The 20,130-nt window shown below is 41.0% G+C and overlaps 1 protein-coding gene across 1 annotated transcript in view; it reads left to right on the top strand.

Annotated features, from left to right (window-relative positions):
- Positions 1 to 20,130, top strand: part of LOC149286664 (POU domain, class 6, transcription factor 2-like) — a 275,293-nt gene that overhangs the window by 242,705 nt on the left and 12,458 nt on the right. The window contains exon 7 of the mRNA XM_089493834.1: positions 17,717 to 17,926. Within this exon, the coding sequence (XP_089349960.1) occupies positions 17,717 to 17,926 (210 nt within the window). The remainder of the gene's footprint in view (positions 1 to 17,716; positions 17,927 to 20,130) is intronic.

Consider the following 20,130-nt stretch of genomic DNA (forward strand, 5'->3'; position numbering starts at 1 on the left):
AAGTTTAGCCGGGTCACGGAGCGCTTTTGTGTCCAGTTCATGATACCGTGACCCGGTAATATTTTATATTGTGTTTTATTGCGTAACCGGCCCAGAGACTGAATGTAGCTGCAGCTCCAGCCTTCAAAGGAACAATCATGTAACCTGGCTGGAGCTCTTAATCAGCCAGCACAGCCCTGTTTGCCCAGACGGCACCCGCACTACAGGGGGGATAACACAGGTGGGGGAACCCATTGTATTCCTTAATCCCCTCACCTGATACATCACTTGTATATTAATGTGGGTGATGGGATTGGGGGTTGTGTTCGGTGCACATTGAATTGAGATTTTATATAAATTCTGTGTGTTTGAAATAAAGAGAGTTCTTGTTTTACTACGAGTGGTGGTCTGACTGATCCGTGGATAGCAGGAGCTATCCGTATGAGGGACTGCTTGGTGATTCCTCATCCCTCAAACAGGGGTACCCAGCCTTGGGTACGGTGACCCTGTAATATTCAAGTGGGAGGTTTGTTAAAATTGCTTTTGGGTTATACCTAAAGGGAAGCTCCCATCAATTTCGATTACTAGAATCAGATTAAATAAAACATATTGGGCTGTTTGCCTTTCAAAAACAGCCCTAGTTTTTCCAAAATAAAATAATTCTGGGCAGCTGCATATTAGCCATTTGTATGCGTTCTAGCTGTTATCTAGCCCAATCTACTAACAAACACCCTAACTCCTTATTTTACTATGTATTGTAAACTATACAATCTCACCCAGCTAGACACTAGAACAGACTTCATAGCATTGATGTAAAAATCAGCTTAGTGTGGTGTTTGAGCAGGTCTACAGATAAAGGACATGTATTGGGGAAAAATTAGATAAAATAAGTTTTTTTTGTCAATGCTAACCTACACTACTGTATACATCACTGCAGGGGCGTACCTAGAGCATTTGGCACCCGGGGCAGATCCTGTAAATGGCACTCCCCCACCCACCAAATGTAAAGACATCTACAAAATTATGTTAATAATATTTATTGCACCAATTTGTAAACTGTATGTCAACTGTAAACAACAAGAAATCTGAAAAAATAAATTAATAACTTATAAGTAAAATAAATACATTTAAATAACATTTACTGAACATATAATAGTGTTTTCTTTAATAACCCTCCAAAAAAACCAGCGTCCACATTGCCCACATAGAACCGGACCAGCACCCAAATTACACACACATAAGACGTGCCATCTTTGCCCCCAAACAGCCCAGCATGAGTCAGCATTGTTCCCAAACAGCCGAGTGTACGCCATCTTTGTCCCATGAACACGCTACCTGTGCCATCTTTGTCCCATAAACACCCTGCCTGTGCCATGTTTGTCCCATAAACACCCTGCTTATACCATCTTTGCCTTTTTGACAAATCAACTATACACCTATGATTAACACAAACACTTTTACAGTCACTCACTAATTCACTTTCATTCACACAATCATTTATTCTTTCACAGAAATTATTTACACATATTTATTGATGCATTCTCACAAATTATTAATTCTCTCACTCATTCACACAATTCATCCATACAGTAATCCATTCATTTTCGCTCTCACATTCTGACTCTTTATTTCAATATTCTTGCTACCCTCCTTTCTCCCTATCTACCCATTCTCACCCCCTTCTGCCCTATCTACCCCTTCTCACTCCCTTCTCCCTATCTACACCCTATCCCCCCGTCTCACTCCCTTCTCCCTATCTACCCTCTCCCCCTTTGAAGTTCACTTACCTTTCAGGAGTCCTGGGGTGGGGGTGCAAGGCCTCTGTCTCCCAGCTCTGCCACTGTATGGAACAGTTTAGAGTGATGGGAGTTATGATGTACTTTAGAGCATAATTATAATGAAAAAGACATTGGAAATGGTACAGCATAACACCCATCACTCTCACACATTTACCAATCCACACTTACCAATCCACAGATTCCACACATACCAATCCACACATACCAATCCACAGATTCCACACATACCAATCCACATATACCAATCCACACATATACCAATCCACAGATTCCACACATATACCGATCCACAGATTCCACACATATACCAATCCACAGATTCCACACATATACCAATCCACACATACCAATCCACACATACCAATCCACACATACCAATCCCCACATATACCAATCCACACATATACCAATCCACACATATACCAATCCACACATATACCAATCCACACATATCCAAATCCACAGATTCCACACATAACAATCCACAGATTCCACACATACCAATCCACAGATTCCACACATACCAATCCACTGATTCCACACATACCAATCCACTCTCACTGTCACTCAGTCTTACTGAATGATTTCCTACCTTCTTTTCTACCTCTTTTCTTCTTACAGCAGTCTTCCTCTTCGCTCCTCTTCTTCTGTCTTCTTCCGGGTCAGAGGGCACTGTGGGCGCGGCTTCAGTGCCGCCGGGATCTGACAACAAACCCCGGCGCACAGCAGCAGTTGCCGCGCGGATCGCAAGGGAGCAGTATCGGAGGTCTGTTACAGACCTCCGATACCGCTCTCTTGCGAGCCTGCTCCTCCAGCGGCGGACATTACTGTCCGTCTCTGGAGGGGTGCTGGCAAGTTGGCACCCCCTGATGAGCGGCACCCGGTGCGGACCGCCGCCCCCCGCTAGGTACGCTACTGCATCACTGCATTTTTTTTTAATGAAATGAAGATGGGCTGAAGAACAGAAAAATGTAATCTAGTCACGTTAGCCTTTAGGTATCAAGCACATCAAATATCCACTGTGGTCTTCACCTCATGGATAATTTCAAAAGAAGTCTCTTCTCTGTAAACAGCCAAGCTGGACTTTGATATTGAATATCTAATGCAGTGAGATTACATTTCCATCTTGCTATTAGTAAATTCAGACCACGATGATTTAATGAGAAATTCTTGGTTTGTAAAAACACACTATACACTGTTTCACTAGAATATATTTAGAAATGCATGAATTCAAAACACTTCTGCTTCAAAGATTTCCCTTCCACTTCCTCAAACACAACAAAGCAGGACATTTATACAGTCACAAAACTAAGTAAAAAAAAATGCCCAGAGTAACTAGATAACTAGACAGTATCTGAAAATGGCATTTACGCAGGTAACCAATATTCAATTGAATCGACAGTTTAATGTCCCTGACACCACATAGAAGAATAGTAAATGCAATAGAATAATGTATGTTAAAGTGACAGCCTATCAGTGACAAAAGTGGTAAGTGGTGTCCCTCAGGGTTCTGTTCTGGGACCAATTTTATTCAACATATTTATAAATGACCTGGCAGTAGGCGTTGAAAGTCATGTTTCTGTGTTTGCAGATGACACTAAACTAGGTAAAGTTATACAGGGCGAGCAGGATATTACTGTGCTGCAGAGGGATCTAGATAGACTGGGGGACTGGGTACACAAATGGCAGATGAAATTCAATGGAGATAAATGTAAAGTTATGCACTTCGGGGTAGCGAATGCACAAGCAACCTACACCCTAAACGGTAGTGAATTAGGGGTAACGACAAATGAGAAGGATTTAGGAATTGTTATAGACAACAAACTAGGCAACAATGTGCAATGTCAGTCAGCAGTTGCTAAGGCCAGTAAGGTATTGTCGTGTATAAAAAGGGGCATCAAGTCGCGGGATAAAGATATAATTTTGCCTCTGTATAAATCAATGGTAAGGCCGCACCTTGAATATGCTGTGCAATTTTGGGCACCTATTCTAAAGAAGGATATCATAGCACTAGAAAGGGTGCAGAGGCGGGCTACAAAAATTAATAAAAGGAATGGAGCACTATAGTTATGAAAAAAGGTTAACTAATTTAAATCTGTTTAGTTTAGCAAAATGTCGCCTCAGAGGGTATATGATAACATTATATAAATATATTCGGGGCCAATACAAACCATTGTGTGGAAATCTGTTCATAAACAGGACTATGCATAGGACACGTGGTCATGCGTTCAGACTGGAAGAAAGGAGATTTAGACTAAAGCAGAGGAAAGGGTTTTTTACAGTAAGGACAATAAGGATGTGGAATTCTCTGCCTGCAGAGGTAGTTTTATCGGAGTCTGTACAGACGTTTAAACTGCAACTGGATGGATACCTGGAAAAACATAATATTCAGGGATATAATCTTTAATTATGGGGAAACAGCTTATTGATCCAAGGAGAAATCTGACTGCCATTTTGGGGTCAAGAAGGAATTTTTTCCCTGGTTAGTGCAAAATTGGAAAGAGCGAAACGGGGGGGTTTTTTTGCCTTCTTTTGGATCAACAGCAACAAATTAACAGATATAGGAAAGGCTGAACTTGATGGACGCATGTCTTTTTTCAGCCTATGTAACTATGTAACTATGTAATATATATATATATATATATATATATATATATATATATATATATATATATATATATATATATATATACACATTCACACATACAGGGAGATATCCAGGTGGGCTGGCCAGTCCGGGGCCAGCCGAGCAGCACTGGGGCCGCACAGGTTCCTGCTTCCTCTGCGGGGAAAAAGAGAGTTTCCAGGCTCCACACCAATGTCGCAGGAGGAGGGGAAGGTCAGTCTCAGACGGGAGAAGGGCTGCCTTACGTGATTAGCCACCTAGTGCCGCACAGAGGCCATGTGAGAGCTGCAATTGAGGTCTCTGCTGCAACAGATCTTCATTACTTTTTCACCTCCTAGGGACATACAGGGGAGACTAGAGGATCTCCCCAACCCACTGCAAGCAAAAGCAGGACACTGGGAGAGAAGGACATTGATCCCAAATCAGGACTGTCCCATGAAAACTGGGACTGCAGGGATGTATGTCATGATGTCTTTTGCAACATGATAATAATATTACAAAATGCAGTAGAGTAACAATGGATGCGTAGAGGGTGGATTTGAGATGCATCACACAGAATTGTGTAGAACATGTGCTGTTTAAGCGCCTGCCCCTTAACATTTTAGTTGTCTTTTGAAGGGGAGTAGTTTGATCTGTTTTATAAGGTACAGATACATTCTAGAGTATTCTACAGTAGTACACCAAAGCACATTTCACAATTTGAATTTACAATTTCCACATTCCTCTTTTTGTGGCTTCTAGTATTCTGCTTCTAACATAATAATAATTAGTGTATTGGCTAAAACATAATAGTTAAAAAAAAAACAAAACAAAAAAAAACCTGAAACCTTATTGGGCAGCCTAATGCGTAGAATGTTAATTGGTGCGGCATTTGATATCAAGATCTTGAAGTCAATTTGTTGAATTTTCATTTGTTCTAAAATTTCAGTTACTGACTTTCAATAATGTTGATAATCCTGAAGTGCCTGTGAATGTCAGCATACAATTAAAGCTAAAACAGAATCAATGTGTTTGAGATGCAGAGTTTTCTGCTTAACATCACACTCCAGAGCTAAACTGGGTCTTAAAATTCACAAAACTTTATAATACAAAAGAATCCAACCACACCTTCCATATATATAACATAATGTTGTGAATACTACGGTGTATATAAGGATCTCATCCTCAAATCAGGGAAACTCCCATAAACTTGTATACCTTACATGAAATAGAGTTCTACACAAACCCTTGTTTGTTATAAAAATAAATAATTTTACTGTACAGAAAATCAATCAAGTTATAAAAACATATAGTATATCTCATAATATAGACAACAGAGGTTTTCAAAGGACTAATCTGGGCATATGGAGGGATTATGGTAGCATAAATATAAAGTGTCTTGAGTGCATGTAAATAGAGAATCAATTGTAAAGTGCTAAGTCATTTCAGAACTATTTACTTGTAACTCACCATGGAGTGCACATATTAATCATATACATATTTATTGGACTAATTACATTTTCAGTAGGAACATAAGTAATAATCAAGAAAAAGGTCCTCAAAATATCAAAAATGCTTACCCATGGGCTTGTGTAGAACTCTATTTCATGTAAGGTATACAAAACAAAACTTTTCTGAACATTTATGGCTAAACACAGTGAAACATAATTTATTCATTTAGATGACATACAATTTTATAGAAACATAATATTTGGCATCAGATAACCAATTGGCCCATCTAATTTGCCCATTTGTCCTGATATAAGAACTCAACCCTTCATTAGTCTCATCTTACATTCAGCCAAATGTCTATCCCATGCACTGTGCTCCATCGGCGCAACAGAAATTTCGGATCGCTCCCCGGTCACCTTGCATCTTCAGGCCCGCCTTTATAGGCCAAATACCACATCTTGGCTTCTAAATGAATCCCTATTGTCGTATTATTACCCGGTTTGGGCAGTCACCGAGCAACTGACACACTTTTTTCAGGAAAATGCGGGCTCAGAAGTGGGTCACTCACCCACTTGGGAGGCTCACAAATGCACTGTTTGGGGGATCTTTATCAGAAAGGCCTCTCATTTAAAACGACTGAGATCGCAAGAGATTCTGGACCTCACACAGCGCATTGCAACCGTGGAGTTGCTCCACAAACGTACATGCGATGAGCACATGTACCTGCGGCGATGCCTGAGCATGCTGCTCAATTATGACATGCAGAGGTCTTTTCTACGCACTAGGGTTCTTTTTTATGAACATGGCAACAAAAGTTGCTTGTTAGCGAGGACGCTGCGGGCTAACCAACAATCGCTCTACATAAGTAGAATCAAAACGCCTCATGGCCCAACTTCTTGCTCTACAGATATCGCTGATTCCTTTTGTCGTTACTGTAGCTCCTTATACAATCTTCAATGTGACTACACGGGCGATCGTCTGAGTTCCCTCATCGGTAACTGGAGACGCATGTGAGCCGCAAGCTCGCTGGGGACCAATCGGAAGAGCTGGAACTCGAAATCACAGTTGAGGAAGTGTTGGCTGCAATGACATCCAGAAAGGCCTTGGGTCCAGATGGGTTGCCCCTTCGTTATTACCGGGTATTTTGGGAGTAGCTACAGACTCCATTTCACAACTTTCCTCAACGCCATACGACAGGGGCAATACTTACATAACCACTTGCTGATGGCGACGATATCTATGTTGCCTAAAGAAGGTAAAGATCCATTATTATGCCAGAGCTAAAGACCCATCTCCCTTCTGAACACTGATTTTAAAATGTTTCGCATTGGCAACTAGGCTCCAACTGGTCTTGGGATCTCTGATACACCCAGACCAGTCAGGCTTTATCACAGGGAGGGAGGGGTGTGATGGGACTTTCAGGGCTCTGAACACCATACATCTCGCCCAAGTGACTGGCCAGAAAATTCTCTTGTCCACCAACGTGGAAAAGGCGTTCGACAGGGTTGCTTGGGACTTTATGCTCCTGGGTTTCGGCCGGTATTGGCTCCATTGGATAATCTCACTGTATTCGTCCCCGTCCGCACAAATTCGTCTGAATGGGGCACTCATTGACTGCTTTCCAATTCAAAATGGTACGCGTCAAGGGTGTCCCCTCTCTCCCCTCCTGTTCACCATTGCACATGAGCCCTTCCTGCAAGCGGTCAGGATCAATCACAGCGTTCATGGTCTGGCCTGTTCTGGTCGCCCGCTTAAAGTTTCCGTGTATGCAGACTATTTGCTCTTTGTGGTATCGCAGCCCATCGTTTCTCTTCCGCATATACATGAGGAATTGTGGATCTATGGTTTTCTTTCTAACTTAAAGATCAATACAGATAAATCTGAGATCCTGGATGTCTCTTTGTCCCCTGCTGAGGCTCGGGCGCTTAAGGCTTCCTTCCCGTACAGCACGGGGCTACAGCCTGGAGCTTTCCAGCTCCCACTTTGTTCGGACCCCTTTGTGTGTGGCTCTTTGGCCATGTGGCGTTGCAGGCAGATCAGGGGGGCTTTCTTCTCTTTCCTGTCCCCAATGACTCCTATTGCAGGTAACACCAGAAAGTAAAAGAAATAAACACCAGATAGTGAACGTGAGAAATGAAATAATTAAAAAAAAAACTTTTTTTAATCTTTAATCCATGAATTTTTTATCATATATTTTTATAATTAATTGATCAGTAATATATAATTGTATTATTAATTTATTTAATTAATTTAATTTATCTGATTTTTAATGCAAATTACTTTTTTTTTTGCAAGATTTTTTTAGATACATTTATTTTTAAATGAAACATTATTATAATTATTTTTAAATAAATTACTTTATATATATAAGGTTCAAAATCTTTTATAATATTTTAATAAATATATATCTCATTTTAAAAAATACATATCTCATTTAAAATAAAAAAATATATATGGTTAATGGTAAATTTTTTGCCTATGGGTTTTTTTATTTATGGTTTTTTAATTAATAATTTACTAATTAATAGATTATTTAACTACTACATAATAAATATAATACATATCTCTCTCTATGTATAACATATAATATACATGTCTCTCTATGGATACACCTAGATCAATATTTCCATGTATTTCTCTATACATATACATCACACATCAGATCCTTTACTATACCCTTTATATCATCTCTCTGTCCTATTGTTTACGGTTCCGGGTCTCGGTCTATATATTATGTCAATCAATCAATATATTACAAGATTTTCATTATAATACGTTTGACATATCCCTTCACTCCCCCCCCCACAAAATACTCATGAAACGAGCACATACGAAAAGATGTTTATTGATGACATGCCCGAGAATCGCCGCGGCGATCTTGGAGCTTTCCAACAGTGAGGGGAAATGACCGGTGCACACCAATCAGGAGGGGTTGGAGACTGAATGGATGTAGCGTCCCGGTTGCTTGGAGACGCCGGAGATGCAGAAGGGAGGAACTGTGAAAGCGTCCCGGTTGCCTGGTAATGACGAAGAAAGCGTGCTGACGACATACCCGGAAGCCAAGACTACGGACGGAACGGAACACGGACAGAAGACATAGAAATAGACGTTTAATCTCCACAAACACCATAAAATTTTCATTGCTGATAAAAAGCTGAAACGACTTTTGTTCTCCTGAGGAAGCCGCGAGGCGAAACACGTTGAGGACTACCCACGAGGACTATTTTACCTTTGGATTGTTGCTCTCAAATCCCGGACTTTGAGTCGAAGTGCCTGTTACAAACAACCATTTTGTAAGTGCAATCTAACTTTCCTATTACAATCACAGGAAAATACTGCACCATTGGCCCTTTTTCTCTTTTTATGTTAATTTTTTAGAAATAAGAAGAAATAAAGAAAAAAAATTTATTCTGAAGAGCCTTGATCACCTGTACTTTTGTGAGTGCACCCACTACACATACATGTTATAATTTTTTCCTTTTGACATTTTTGCGCTATCATTATTTTTTATTCTTTTCCCACACATGTACATGCGCGCCTATTCTTGCGTTGTTTCCTATTGCAGGTAACCCGGATTTTGTCCTGGGGATGGAAAGGGGGTTTCTTGAATCTTTTGATATGCCCCCTGACTTGACTCTGTCGGATGTGTGGGACGGTGCTGCACCTTTTCCTTTTGAACGGGCTGCTCCCACCGCTAGGCACACCAGCTAGGCTACAGTGCTTCCTTTACACCCAAAATACACGCTACGTTACCTCGCTTCCGGGTAAACATAATATCACAAGGAACATAACACCGTTTGAGTAGCTCACTAGGCGGGAGACTTTGCGCAAGGGTGGGATTTCTATTATGTATCACATGTTTCTGTCGGGGGACTCCTCTGTTCCTCCATCATTTATGGGAACCTGGGAGACTGCTCTCGGGGAAACCCTCTCTGACCACCAATGGGAGAAGGTTTACATCTTGACGCATAAATGCTCCATTGTCTCGCTTACAAGCTGTTATCTCTGTGGTATAGAACTCCTGTGGCTGTTTCGCCCTGAGGAGGGATCCAACCAGCTGGAGGCGCGGTGTGAAAACTGGCACTTACCTACATATCTGGTGGGCTGGTGGGCTGTAGGCGACTCCAGCCCTTTTGGATTAGTGTTTTTCACTGCTTGGAGGAAGTGACGGGACAGTCCATCCTGCTTTTCCCCGAGTCTTGGTCTCCTTCTTCATTCTGAGAGATCTTTAGGGTCTATGAAACGTTCAGTTATATGGCACCTTCTTAATGCTGCGTGTTGCCTTGTCCCATTGTCCCACTGGAAGCGTCCTGAGACCCCTTCCCTAAGCCATTGGGTGGAGAAGATAAGGGTGATGGAAGAATTGATCCACTTGTCCTCTGACAGGATGATAGCATACACAGCGGTCTGGGCTTCCTGGTTGGCCTTCCAATCCTCTGCGGTCCTGGCGGAGCTCCTTAGACAGTAAATCTCGGATCTCTTAAGCTCTGGGCCCTCTCACACCCGAGGCTTGTAACATTCCTCTTCCTGTTCTGATCCACACTCTTCTTCTTCTCTCTCCTTTTTTTTCTCCCCTCTAATTCCTCACTAGCCCCCTTTCCCTACTGCCCTCCACCTTCCCTTCCCCCTTCCTTCATGTGTGTATGTGTTGTTTTTTTTGTCTTTTTTTGGGGCCGTGGTAGCGGGAGATTTTGGCAGCATGTGGGTCTAGTTTGATTGCTGTTTACTTTCTACTCCACAATGCTCCACACCGCATTTTCTTAATGTTATGTAAGGTGGTGCAGCACTACAACTGTGCCCCTTTTTGTGCTTCTCTTGTTCTTGTAACTATTATTGTCTATACCACTGATGCTAATTTCCCCTTTTATTTTACTTCCTTTTCCTTTTGTTTTTGTTGATCTGTTCCAGTAAAAAATAATTTACCTAAATTCCCTCTATCGCCTATGATGGAAGGCGGCTCTACTTACTATATACCACCCTCTCAGTGAAGTTTATCTCCTTTACATCTAATTATCTGACTCTCTAGTTTTAGATTATGACCTCTAGATCTCCTTTCTGTGTACATCGAAATAAACTTCTCTGCTGTACTTTTTTAACTCTGGTGCGCTGGATTTTTTTTTGTACTCTGGTGTGCTTCTTATCAATGGGCTGGCTACAAGGTTAATCTCTGATCCTACCAGCCAGCTCATCTAAACCATGGATGACTGTGCTGAAACAGCCTCCATAGTATGCAGTACAAGATGCTACACATCTGTACAAAACAGGCCTCCAGGATATGATATACCCCGACACTGAGCAATGATGATGAAACCCACGGAGGGGGCCACTGTGGGCTCTGCCCTGGGTCAAGGTAAAAATACATCTAATGAATGCACTGACAATTCTTCAACTTCACAACTTAAAGGAAATATGTCAAAGATATTTATGTACTTCTAAATTTGTACTTTTATATTCTTCACTATTAAAACAAATTTAGGTGTCAGTTGTATGTTCTGCAGAAGCACTTATAGGTCTAAAATGTATGTGTAGTGAAAGGCACTTTGCTTTTAATTTTGATATGCCCCTCTTACAAATACCTGTCTGGAAACAGGATTATCCAGTTGTTGTGTCATTTTTTTAATCAAATGGTTTAGTGATATGGTTTTGCACTGGATTGAGGGTCACAACATGTTCTGTTAATGCTTTCCAGAAGACATAATATTTATACCACTACAGTACTAAAAGTACAACTCCATACAAGTTTTCCTATTTTCTGTGGGGCAATTATGCCCTACCTTTGCAGATAGTGTGGATCATTGACTTGTTAGAGGTATTAGATAATAACTGAGGTCTGTGTTGACTTCATATACTGGCGTTTGGCTCCTCTAGAATGCAAGGGGTAATGTAGGTGTTTTGTCACACCCCTGGCTACACATATATAAATTAGACTTGGGCACCAGGGGGCTCTTCGTGTTCGTCTTCGTGCTCGTCTTCGGCAAAAAAAAGAACTTCGTATTCCGCGAATATTCGCCTGGTCCTGTCTTCTCTTCGGGCGAATATTCGCGGACATTCTTCGTGCTCGGGTTTTCTTCGTTTTCCCCGGTTAAGGGGTTAAAACGGGGTTAAAGCCGCTCTGGCGCCAGGAGTTTAAATGTCCGTATGAGCAACTCTATTGGTCGTCAGCAGGGGGCTCGTCTGCCATTGGTTGATGGCAGACGAGCCCCCTGCTGGCGACCAATAGGGTCGCTCGTACAGACTGTTATACTCCTGGTGCCGTAATTGTCCGGCAGATCCCGCTGGTCTCCCTGTTCTATAATTTATTAACTGATAGAACAGGGAGACCAGTGGGATCTGCCGGGTAAGTTACAGCATTGGGGTTTTAAAAGTCTGCACGAGCGACTCTGTTGGTCGCTCGTGCAGACTTTTAAAACCCCAATGCTACAACTTACCCGGCACATCCCACTGGTCTCCCTCCCTGTTCAATTAATTAAATGTCCGTACGAGCGAACAATAAAGTCGCTCGTACGGACATTTAACTCTGTACAGGGAGGGAGACCAGTGGCATCGGCAGGGTAAGTTGCAGCATTGGGGTTTGAAAACCCCAATGCTGCAACTTGCCCTGCCGATGCCACTGGTCTTTAACTAATTGAACAGGGAGGGAGACCGATGCCACTGGTCTCCCTCCCTGTTCAATTAGTTAGTCCGTGCCGGGTTAAATGTCCGTACGAGCGACCAATAAAGTCGCTCGTACGGACATTTAACTCTGTACAGGGAGGGAGACCAGTGGCATCGGCAGGGTAAGTTGCAGCATTGGGGTTTTAAAACCCCAATGCTGCAACTTGCCCTGCCGATGCCACTGGTCTTTAACTAATTGAACAGGGAGGGAGACCGATGCCACTGGTCTCCCTCCCTGTTCAATTAGTTAGTCCGTGCCGGGTTAAATGTCCGTACGAGCGACCAATAAAGTCGCTCGTACGGACATTTAACTCTGTACAGGGAGGGAGACCAGTGGCATCGGCAGGGTAAGTTGCAGCATTGGGGTTTTAAAACCCCAATGCTGCAACTTGCCCTGCCGATGCCACTGGTCTTTAACTAATTGAACAGGGAGGGAGACCGATGCCACTGGTCTCCCTCCCTGTTCAATTAGTTAGTCTGTGCCGGGTTAAATGTCCGTACGAGCGACCAATAAAGTCGCTCGTACGGACATTTAACTAATTGAACAGGGAGGGAGACCAGTGGCATCGGCACTGCCGATGCCACTGGTCTCCCTCCCTGTTCAATTAGTTAGGGGTTAACCTTTTTTTAAAGGGTTAAGGGGCCGTGCAAGTGAGCCTATTGGTCGCTTGCACGGCCCTTTAACCTATGGATTTCTGCTCCCGTTAACCCCTTCGATGCTGTGTTAACGCAGCATCGAAGGGGTTAACGGGAGCGGAAATCCATAGGTTCGCTGTCAGGGGCTACAAAGACCGTGCGAGTGAGCCTATTGGTCACCTGCAGGGTCTTTCTCTGGCATCAACCAATTGGTTGATGCCAGAGGAGGTCCCTGTAGGCGACCAATAGGCTCATTCGCACTGCCCTGTAACCCGTGACGGCGAACCTGCGGATTTCCACTTCCGGGAACTGCCGCGATGCCGCGAAGCCGCGAAGACAAGACAAGGTAAGATGAAGGGGGGGAATGGTAGACGAAGACGAAGACAATCACGAAGATCTTCGTGGTGTGTGTCTTCGTCTTCGCCTACGTTTTACCGCCGCCGTCTTCTCTTCGGCGTGTCTTCGGAACGAACACGAAAACGCACTCTTCGTGTTCGTTTCCATGTTCGCCCGAAGACGAATGCACAAGTCTAATATAAATTATATGTGTCTATTACTGCTTACTAGGTTCAATAAAGATAGTATGGTAAGGCTTCTATGAGATATACTGATAGAAATGTAAGACAATAACAATAACATTGCAAGGAAAATATAAGGATTCCAAAACTACACCCAAACTAGAGCTGTATTCTGTTTGAGTGTATAAATACAAGGTCGTCAAGAAGGGCAGCTTCTCAAGGCACCACAAGGTGAGGAAAACTATTGAGCCGGTTGGTGGCAATGCCCCTTCTGCTTCCAAAAATGGATGCGAAATCAGAGCGGGACATGACCTAGAACCCTGCCCCAAGAGTCCTGGTTATGACCTACCCAAGAGACTGAATAAATAGAATTCTTAACTGAAGTACTAAATAAGCAAACAGTCATGGTTTATAAACACACAATATATTATTATAGACAACAGTGTTTATTAATTGCTATAAACCAGTCACTTTCCCACAAGTTTTTACTCAGGGGCTCAATGATGTACTGGTTCTGATAATACAAAGATTCTTCTGAAATAATAGCTTTATTTCCTGTGTAGAAAAAAAGTTTATTGTTTATTAAAATGGAAAATGCTATTATTTTTTGTCTGCTGTATATGAGGCATAATATAAATAGATTTTTAAAATTAGATTGTTTTCCTTGTAAGGGAATTAAAATTTATAATATATTATTTCTTTTATCACCGAGAGATTTTTTTTTTTCAAATGTCTGCTAGTATTAAGTGATATATGGTATTATATAGAAAATATTTTTCCCTAAAATTTTTGGTCTTTGCCAAATGTAGATAAGAGTTGCTTACATGGCAATGGCACCTTCTATGAAAGAATACAAAGTGTGGTATAGCCTGTTGACATGTATATAATTTGGCTTTCAGAAAGGCCACATCTATATTCAATTACTCTTGAATGATATGATGATGAACACAACTTGCTTTGTAGGCAATAATCCTCTTTACTTGTTAAATATTGAATGAAGAAGCTTTTCTTACTGACATGCTATTTATATACATAAACCTGTCAAAAATGGTTGAATAATACTGTGTAGTGATGGGAGAAGAAGCCAGAGCTCTGTCACCTTTTGATCTGGATGTGTCAGTATCCCCAGCTTATCCCAAATATCTTTCTACTTTATCCTGATGCTTTTATATATCAATTCTAATTTTTAAGTATGTGCAGCAATGTATTCTAGCCTAGGCCTAGGGGGGCGACAACGCCACATACAAAACCAAGGGTCAGATCACCCTGATGCGCTGCTGCTCAATGGGCTGGTTATAAGGGAGATCTCTGGTCTTCCCAACTGGTCCATTTATACTATGGAATACCGTCAAGCCGACACAGCCTCCATAGGATGAAATAAAAGGTATGGAGGGGTGGCTGGAATCACTGCCCTCTTTCAGGCCTTGGACTGCACTGAGGTAAATACGCATCTATGAATATGGCCAACCTGTTGGCATCTTGACTTCTTTCTGAAGAATATGGGATAGTAACTGATACTTTTTTAAAGCAATTCTACCTCTATCCACAGGTGGCTTCTGTAGGTGTTCAATATTTTTAGCCTGTAATCCACCATTAGGTTGTCTGTCTGGTTCTACTTTAGTGCTGGTGTGCTGGACATAACTGGATAACATACATTGAGGTTGTAGACTGTGTCTTCTTAATTTAGATTCAATGTACCATTACGCCTCACCATGTAAGGCACTTACTAATAAATAAAGTTTTATGTGCAAAAATATTGGAACGTTACTTCTGATTTCATAATATGTAAAGTTTAACAATTAGGTGAGTACATTTAACTGTGAATAAAAACAATAAAAACATTTTATTAAAATATTTCTTCTATTAATTTAAACTGCAGTGAGGTTTTTTGAAATGCTTGGTAACAGGAAAAAAAATACTTAAAAAAATATTTGTTAGTAGTGGAAAACTAAACAAAATCTTTAATTACTTTACCCATGAGAACCTAAAGGGTTCAGCAGCTAAACTATGTAGACTTTATATGATCAGCTGTTAAGATAATGGTGCAACAGCTAGGATAGTTCAGTGGCAGGAAGAAACAGGGAGGTTGTCTTCCAATAATAACCACCCTTAAGGGGTTGACAGGAGCGATCGGCGAAATTGGCTAAACCTCCAGCAACAACAGAGACTAGCTGGATGTCAGGTAGTAGGTAAGCAAGGCCTCTCACAGTACCAGGTATCCCAGGCAGCTGCTTGGGGTCCCTCAATCATTGGGTTGCTAGACATATTCTTTCTTGGGAGAGGTATGAAGTAGTGACATCCCATATGAAGCTTTACTAGGAGAAGACTGCCTTAGTGGGTGCACAAATACATGTACATTGTATAAATCTCCTCCTCCTTTCTAAGATCTCAGAACATGTTGTGCTTGTGTCTGTATTTGGCTAGGTTTCCACTTGGGTTTTTGTCCTGCGTTATTTTCTTGATGAAAAAAGCCAGGAAAAACGCCAAGAAAACTGCCACTGCATTTACCTGCGCTTTGGCGTTTTTTCTGGCGTTTTAGCCTTTCTGTGGAAATTGCTTTTTTTGACCTTAGGCAGTTTTTCCAGCCTTTACAAGTTAGAATTGTCACCCAGCTAAAAGGGATTAGGATAAATGGCAAGTATCTGCCCCCTCCTGATGTCATTTACTTGGTAGAGTTCTACTTAAACACGCCCCGGCGGACCCTTTTGTCTCTTTTCTGTGGTTTGTAAGGCATGCTTTATTCCGAATGTCTGCTCCTCTAGGAAGATTGGCCCCAAATGATGGTGCAAATTGTTTGCTGTTGCTTTTGGCACGCAGGATCCAGTTGGGTATGTTTGTTTGTAATGGCATGTTTGTTCCAAATTGTGTAAAATTCAATCTGAACTTTTTTTTGTGTGAAACTGTTTGTTTCCAGCCTGTTTCTCGTAGGGCACACAGATATTGGGTCCATCCTCTGCATTGTGGAAAAAACGCCATAAAAAACGCCAAGGCAAAAAAAACCCACATGGCTTTTTCATGGCGTTTTTTCTCTCCCATAGACTTCTATAGGAGAAAAACGCCAAGATTTCCTTGCAAAAAACGCCAGAGTGTCAACATGCTGCGATTTTGAAAAACTGCCACAGAGCCCAAAAAAGCAGAAAAACGCCAAAGAGGACTGAAAAAACGCCAAACAGAAAAACGCCAAGTGGATATGGCATTGTGCGATTTCCTATTGAAGAACAGCTAACATCTGGCTGCAGCGTTTTTTCACTAAAAAAACGCTGTGTGGCTGAATTGGCATTTTTAATGGGCGTTTTTAGCAAAAAAAAACCAAGTGGAAACCTTCAGTGTTCTTCAACAATAATAATTCACAACGGTGTTTAGGCAAGACTAAAAAGCCAAAACAGGTTTTATAAATTAAATTTGAAAACGCAATAATTGCGTAAAACCTTAATTATATCTAAAATTGAAGGGCACCATAGAGTGTTCTTCATTGTTGTTCCGTTTAGTCTAGGACAGGCCCCATAAGTAAACAAAAATGGTTAGTGGACTTGATAATTTTGAGGAACCAAGGAAGTTTTACTTCCATTTTCAAGAGATTGGCATGTAATCATCATACCTGAGAACTTCTCGGCGGGATGCGGCCAGCACCGCTGACGTCGATGGCAAACACCCCTATTTATAGGAAAAAATGGGCGGGGAGCGGGGCATGTCAAGACCCTCAGCCGGCAAGTTCCCAGGTATGGTAATAATAGAAAAAATTATGTACAAACATTCTTTTATATAGTGCACTTCGCAAGTGTACATCTTTAGTAAGGACGGTCCCTTTTTTCCTCCCTTTATGTCCCTGTGTTTGGTGAGTTTGAGTGCATCACAATGTTCTACAACCCTAAAAGTCTTGGCAATGTGTAAATAAACAATTTTTTCTTCATTCTCCTAAATGTATAACAAAGTTATATTATTAATAGGTTGCAGAATCTTATCACCATTTCCTCTAAAACAAATGCCACTCTTTGTTCTTTTGAAACGTTGAGATGTATTTAGTGACATGAAATATCATTAAGAAAAAAAACACATTTTCTTTCTCTATGCAGATTATTGGGACCATTCCCCTCATGCCAAATGCCTTGTCATCAAATCAAGCTGGAGGAGGAGGAGCTCAGGGACTTCAAGTACAGCCAATAACTCCACAACTGCTAACCAATGCCCAGGGTCAAATCATTGCCACCGTGATAGGGAATCAGATTCTCCCAGTGATCAACACCCAGGGAATAACACTGTCCCCCCTCAAACCTGGACAACAGGTAATCTTGTTTTAGGTCAAATTCACCAATTGAATGGTTCATGGAACCTAAAAAAGTAACCCATGTTTAGAATACAATAGATGTTATACATCAAAAACGATTCTCGTGTAAAGTACCTATCACAATAGGTCAGCAGATTAACCATGCTGATTGGGCTATTCGGCTGGGTAATATGGTCAATATTTTTCTTGTTATAAACCATGTGCAACATATATAGTATAGGCATAAAGGTATATATTTACATTGTATTTAGATACACCTTAGGTACCTTTTGTCACGTGTGTAAATATTTATCAGGAATAAATATTTGCAGGAAGTTGGTGGGACCAAAATAACAAAAGGAAAGAGGTAGTTTTGAGACAGCTCTGCTTCTCATCCCTTTCCTTTTAAACATGGCAGCGTGAGCCATATGCTGGTCCCGTGCCCACACAAACTCACATAGCTTTAACACACTGTATGTGTTGTTGTGTTATTGTGTAACATTATGCATGAAGCTCTTCTATAAACAACAACATTATGTAGCAATATAAATGTAACATCATTTTCTGCCCTAATAAACAAAGCTGCTCGCTGTAAAATGATATAGTGATTTAATAGTAATAGTTAAATTGCAATCATGAGGATTCTTTTTTTATGTATAATGGAGTTCACATGCAATCCTGTTTTTAGCTTTAGAGCAATGGGGTTAAATGATGAAGATCTTGCTGATCATATATTTTATTCTTGTATATGTATTTGGAGACCGGCTACAAAAAAGCACAGTTATATGATTGAATTTGAAATTTATGTTTTTGTTTTTCTTTAATGATAAAGGTGATTGGTCTTATCATATATGTTTAGTGGTATGATCCCACTGCTTGTGGAAAATTACTCAAAGCATCATTAAGTAGGCGATGAGATATGTAAAATCTTTATACAGAATATAGTAACTAATACAGTACCTGTTCGGTAGTCATGAAGATAGCTGTTTACAGGTTATTGGCTTTGCATTTTTCTAATAATAAATGAATTCTTGTTCATGCTGAGTACTGCTGAAAAGATTGGCTTTCATTCATCAAAGTCCAAATGAAGTCACACTGCATGGCTTTGCACCAAAGCCAGCAGTTCTTTGTAGTAGAGCTAAGTCTAGTTGTTTCTGTATGTTAGGCATGGGGGGGGGGCATTCTTGTCTTTGTCATTATAAGTGCAGAACTTTTTTTTCTATCAATTAACTCATTCAGTTAGACCCAAAGAAAATGAGGTCTTGGAACTTCATAAGACTATAAACAAGACACAAATTTCTAATGATCCATCTAATATACAAAGAAAATGAATTCTCATTAGATGCAGATTTTATGTAAAGTGAAATTGCTTTTGTGCATTGTGTTTTTGTATATTCAAGGACATCAATTTTGTGCTTTTGATGTTAAGCTTGACTTCAAACTGTCATGCCCATGCACCAGCAGCCTCAAGTGATTAAGGAGACATTGCATTCTCCATTGACTATAATAGGAGTAATTTAAGTATATATTCACCAAAGGGATCACCAACAGATGTCTTTAAATGACAACATGGATTCCTTCCCAAAGGGTTAGCATTTGTTAAAAACTTTCATCCCAGAGAGCATGGGAAGGTGGCAAGATAATTAATCCCAATCCCAATGGGTGTGGGTTTGTGTGCGAGAGGGCATAAGTAGGTTCCCCTTCCCTGAGAAAAGATTAATAGCTGTTTTTCGTGGCTCCGGTTCAGCTATTTGCTTCTAGTAAAGGGACACTGTAATGCTACGGCGTACAATTACATTAAATATGATTCCGGGTAGCCCCCTTTCTGTTTTATCTGGACATTGTTAATGTGCACAAAGTGAGGTTCATACAGAATTAGGATCGAAGTGGAAAAACTTGATCTGGCTTCACAAAACTTTAACCTTTGCCCCACTGAATTTGAATGTCTACTGTGAGCTAGGGCTTATTTCACAACATTATTGACCAATGTCAGTAATTCCCATGGTAGTATACCAAGATTTAATAGAAAGCCTACACAGAATAGTAGATGCAACTCTGTGCAAATCCCACATCTGTACAAGCTGCCTGAGGCTAGCTTTGCCCTTAATCCCACTCACCAAAATGCCTAATACTGCCCACTCACTAAGCCAAGTGCATTATTAGAAAAAAGCAGATTTTTGAAATAGATTGCACCCAGGCCTGGACTGGCCCCCCGCTCCATAG

The sequence above is a fragment of the Sceloporus occidentalis genome, unplaced genomic scaffold (genome assembly GCF_023333645.1).
Source record: "Sceloporus occidentalis isolate IW3139 unplaced genomic scaffold, rSceOcc1.0.p SCAF_67, whole genome shotgun sequence".
NCBI classification, from domain to species: Eukaryota; Metazoa; Chordata; class Lepidosauria; order Squamata; family Phrynosomatidae; genus Sceloporus; species Sceloporus occidentalis.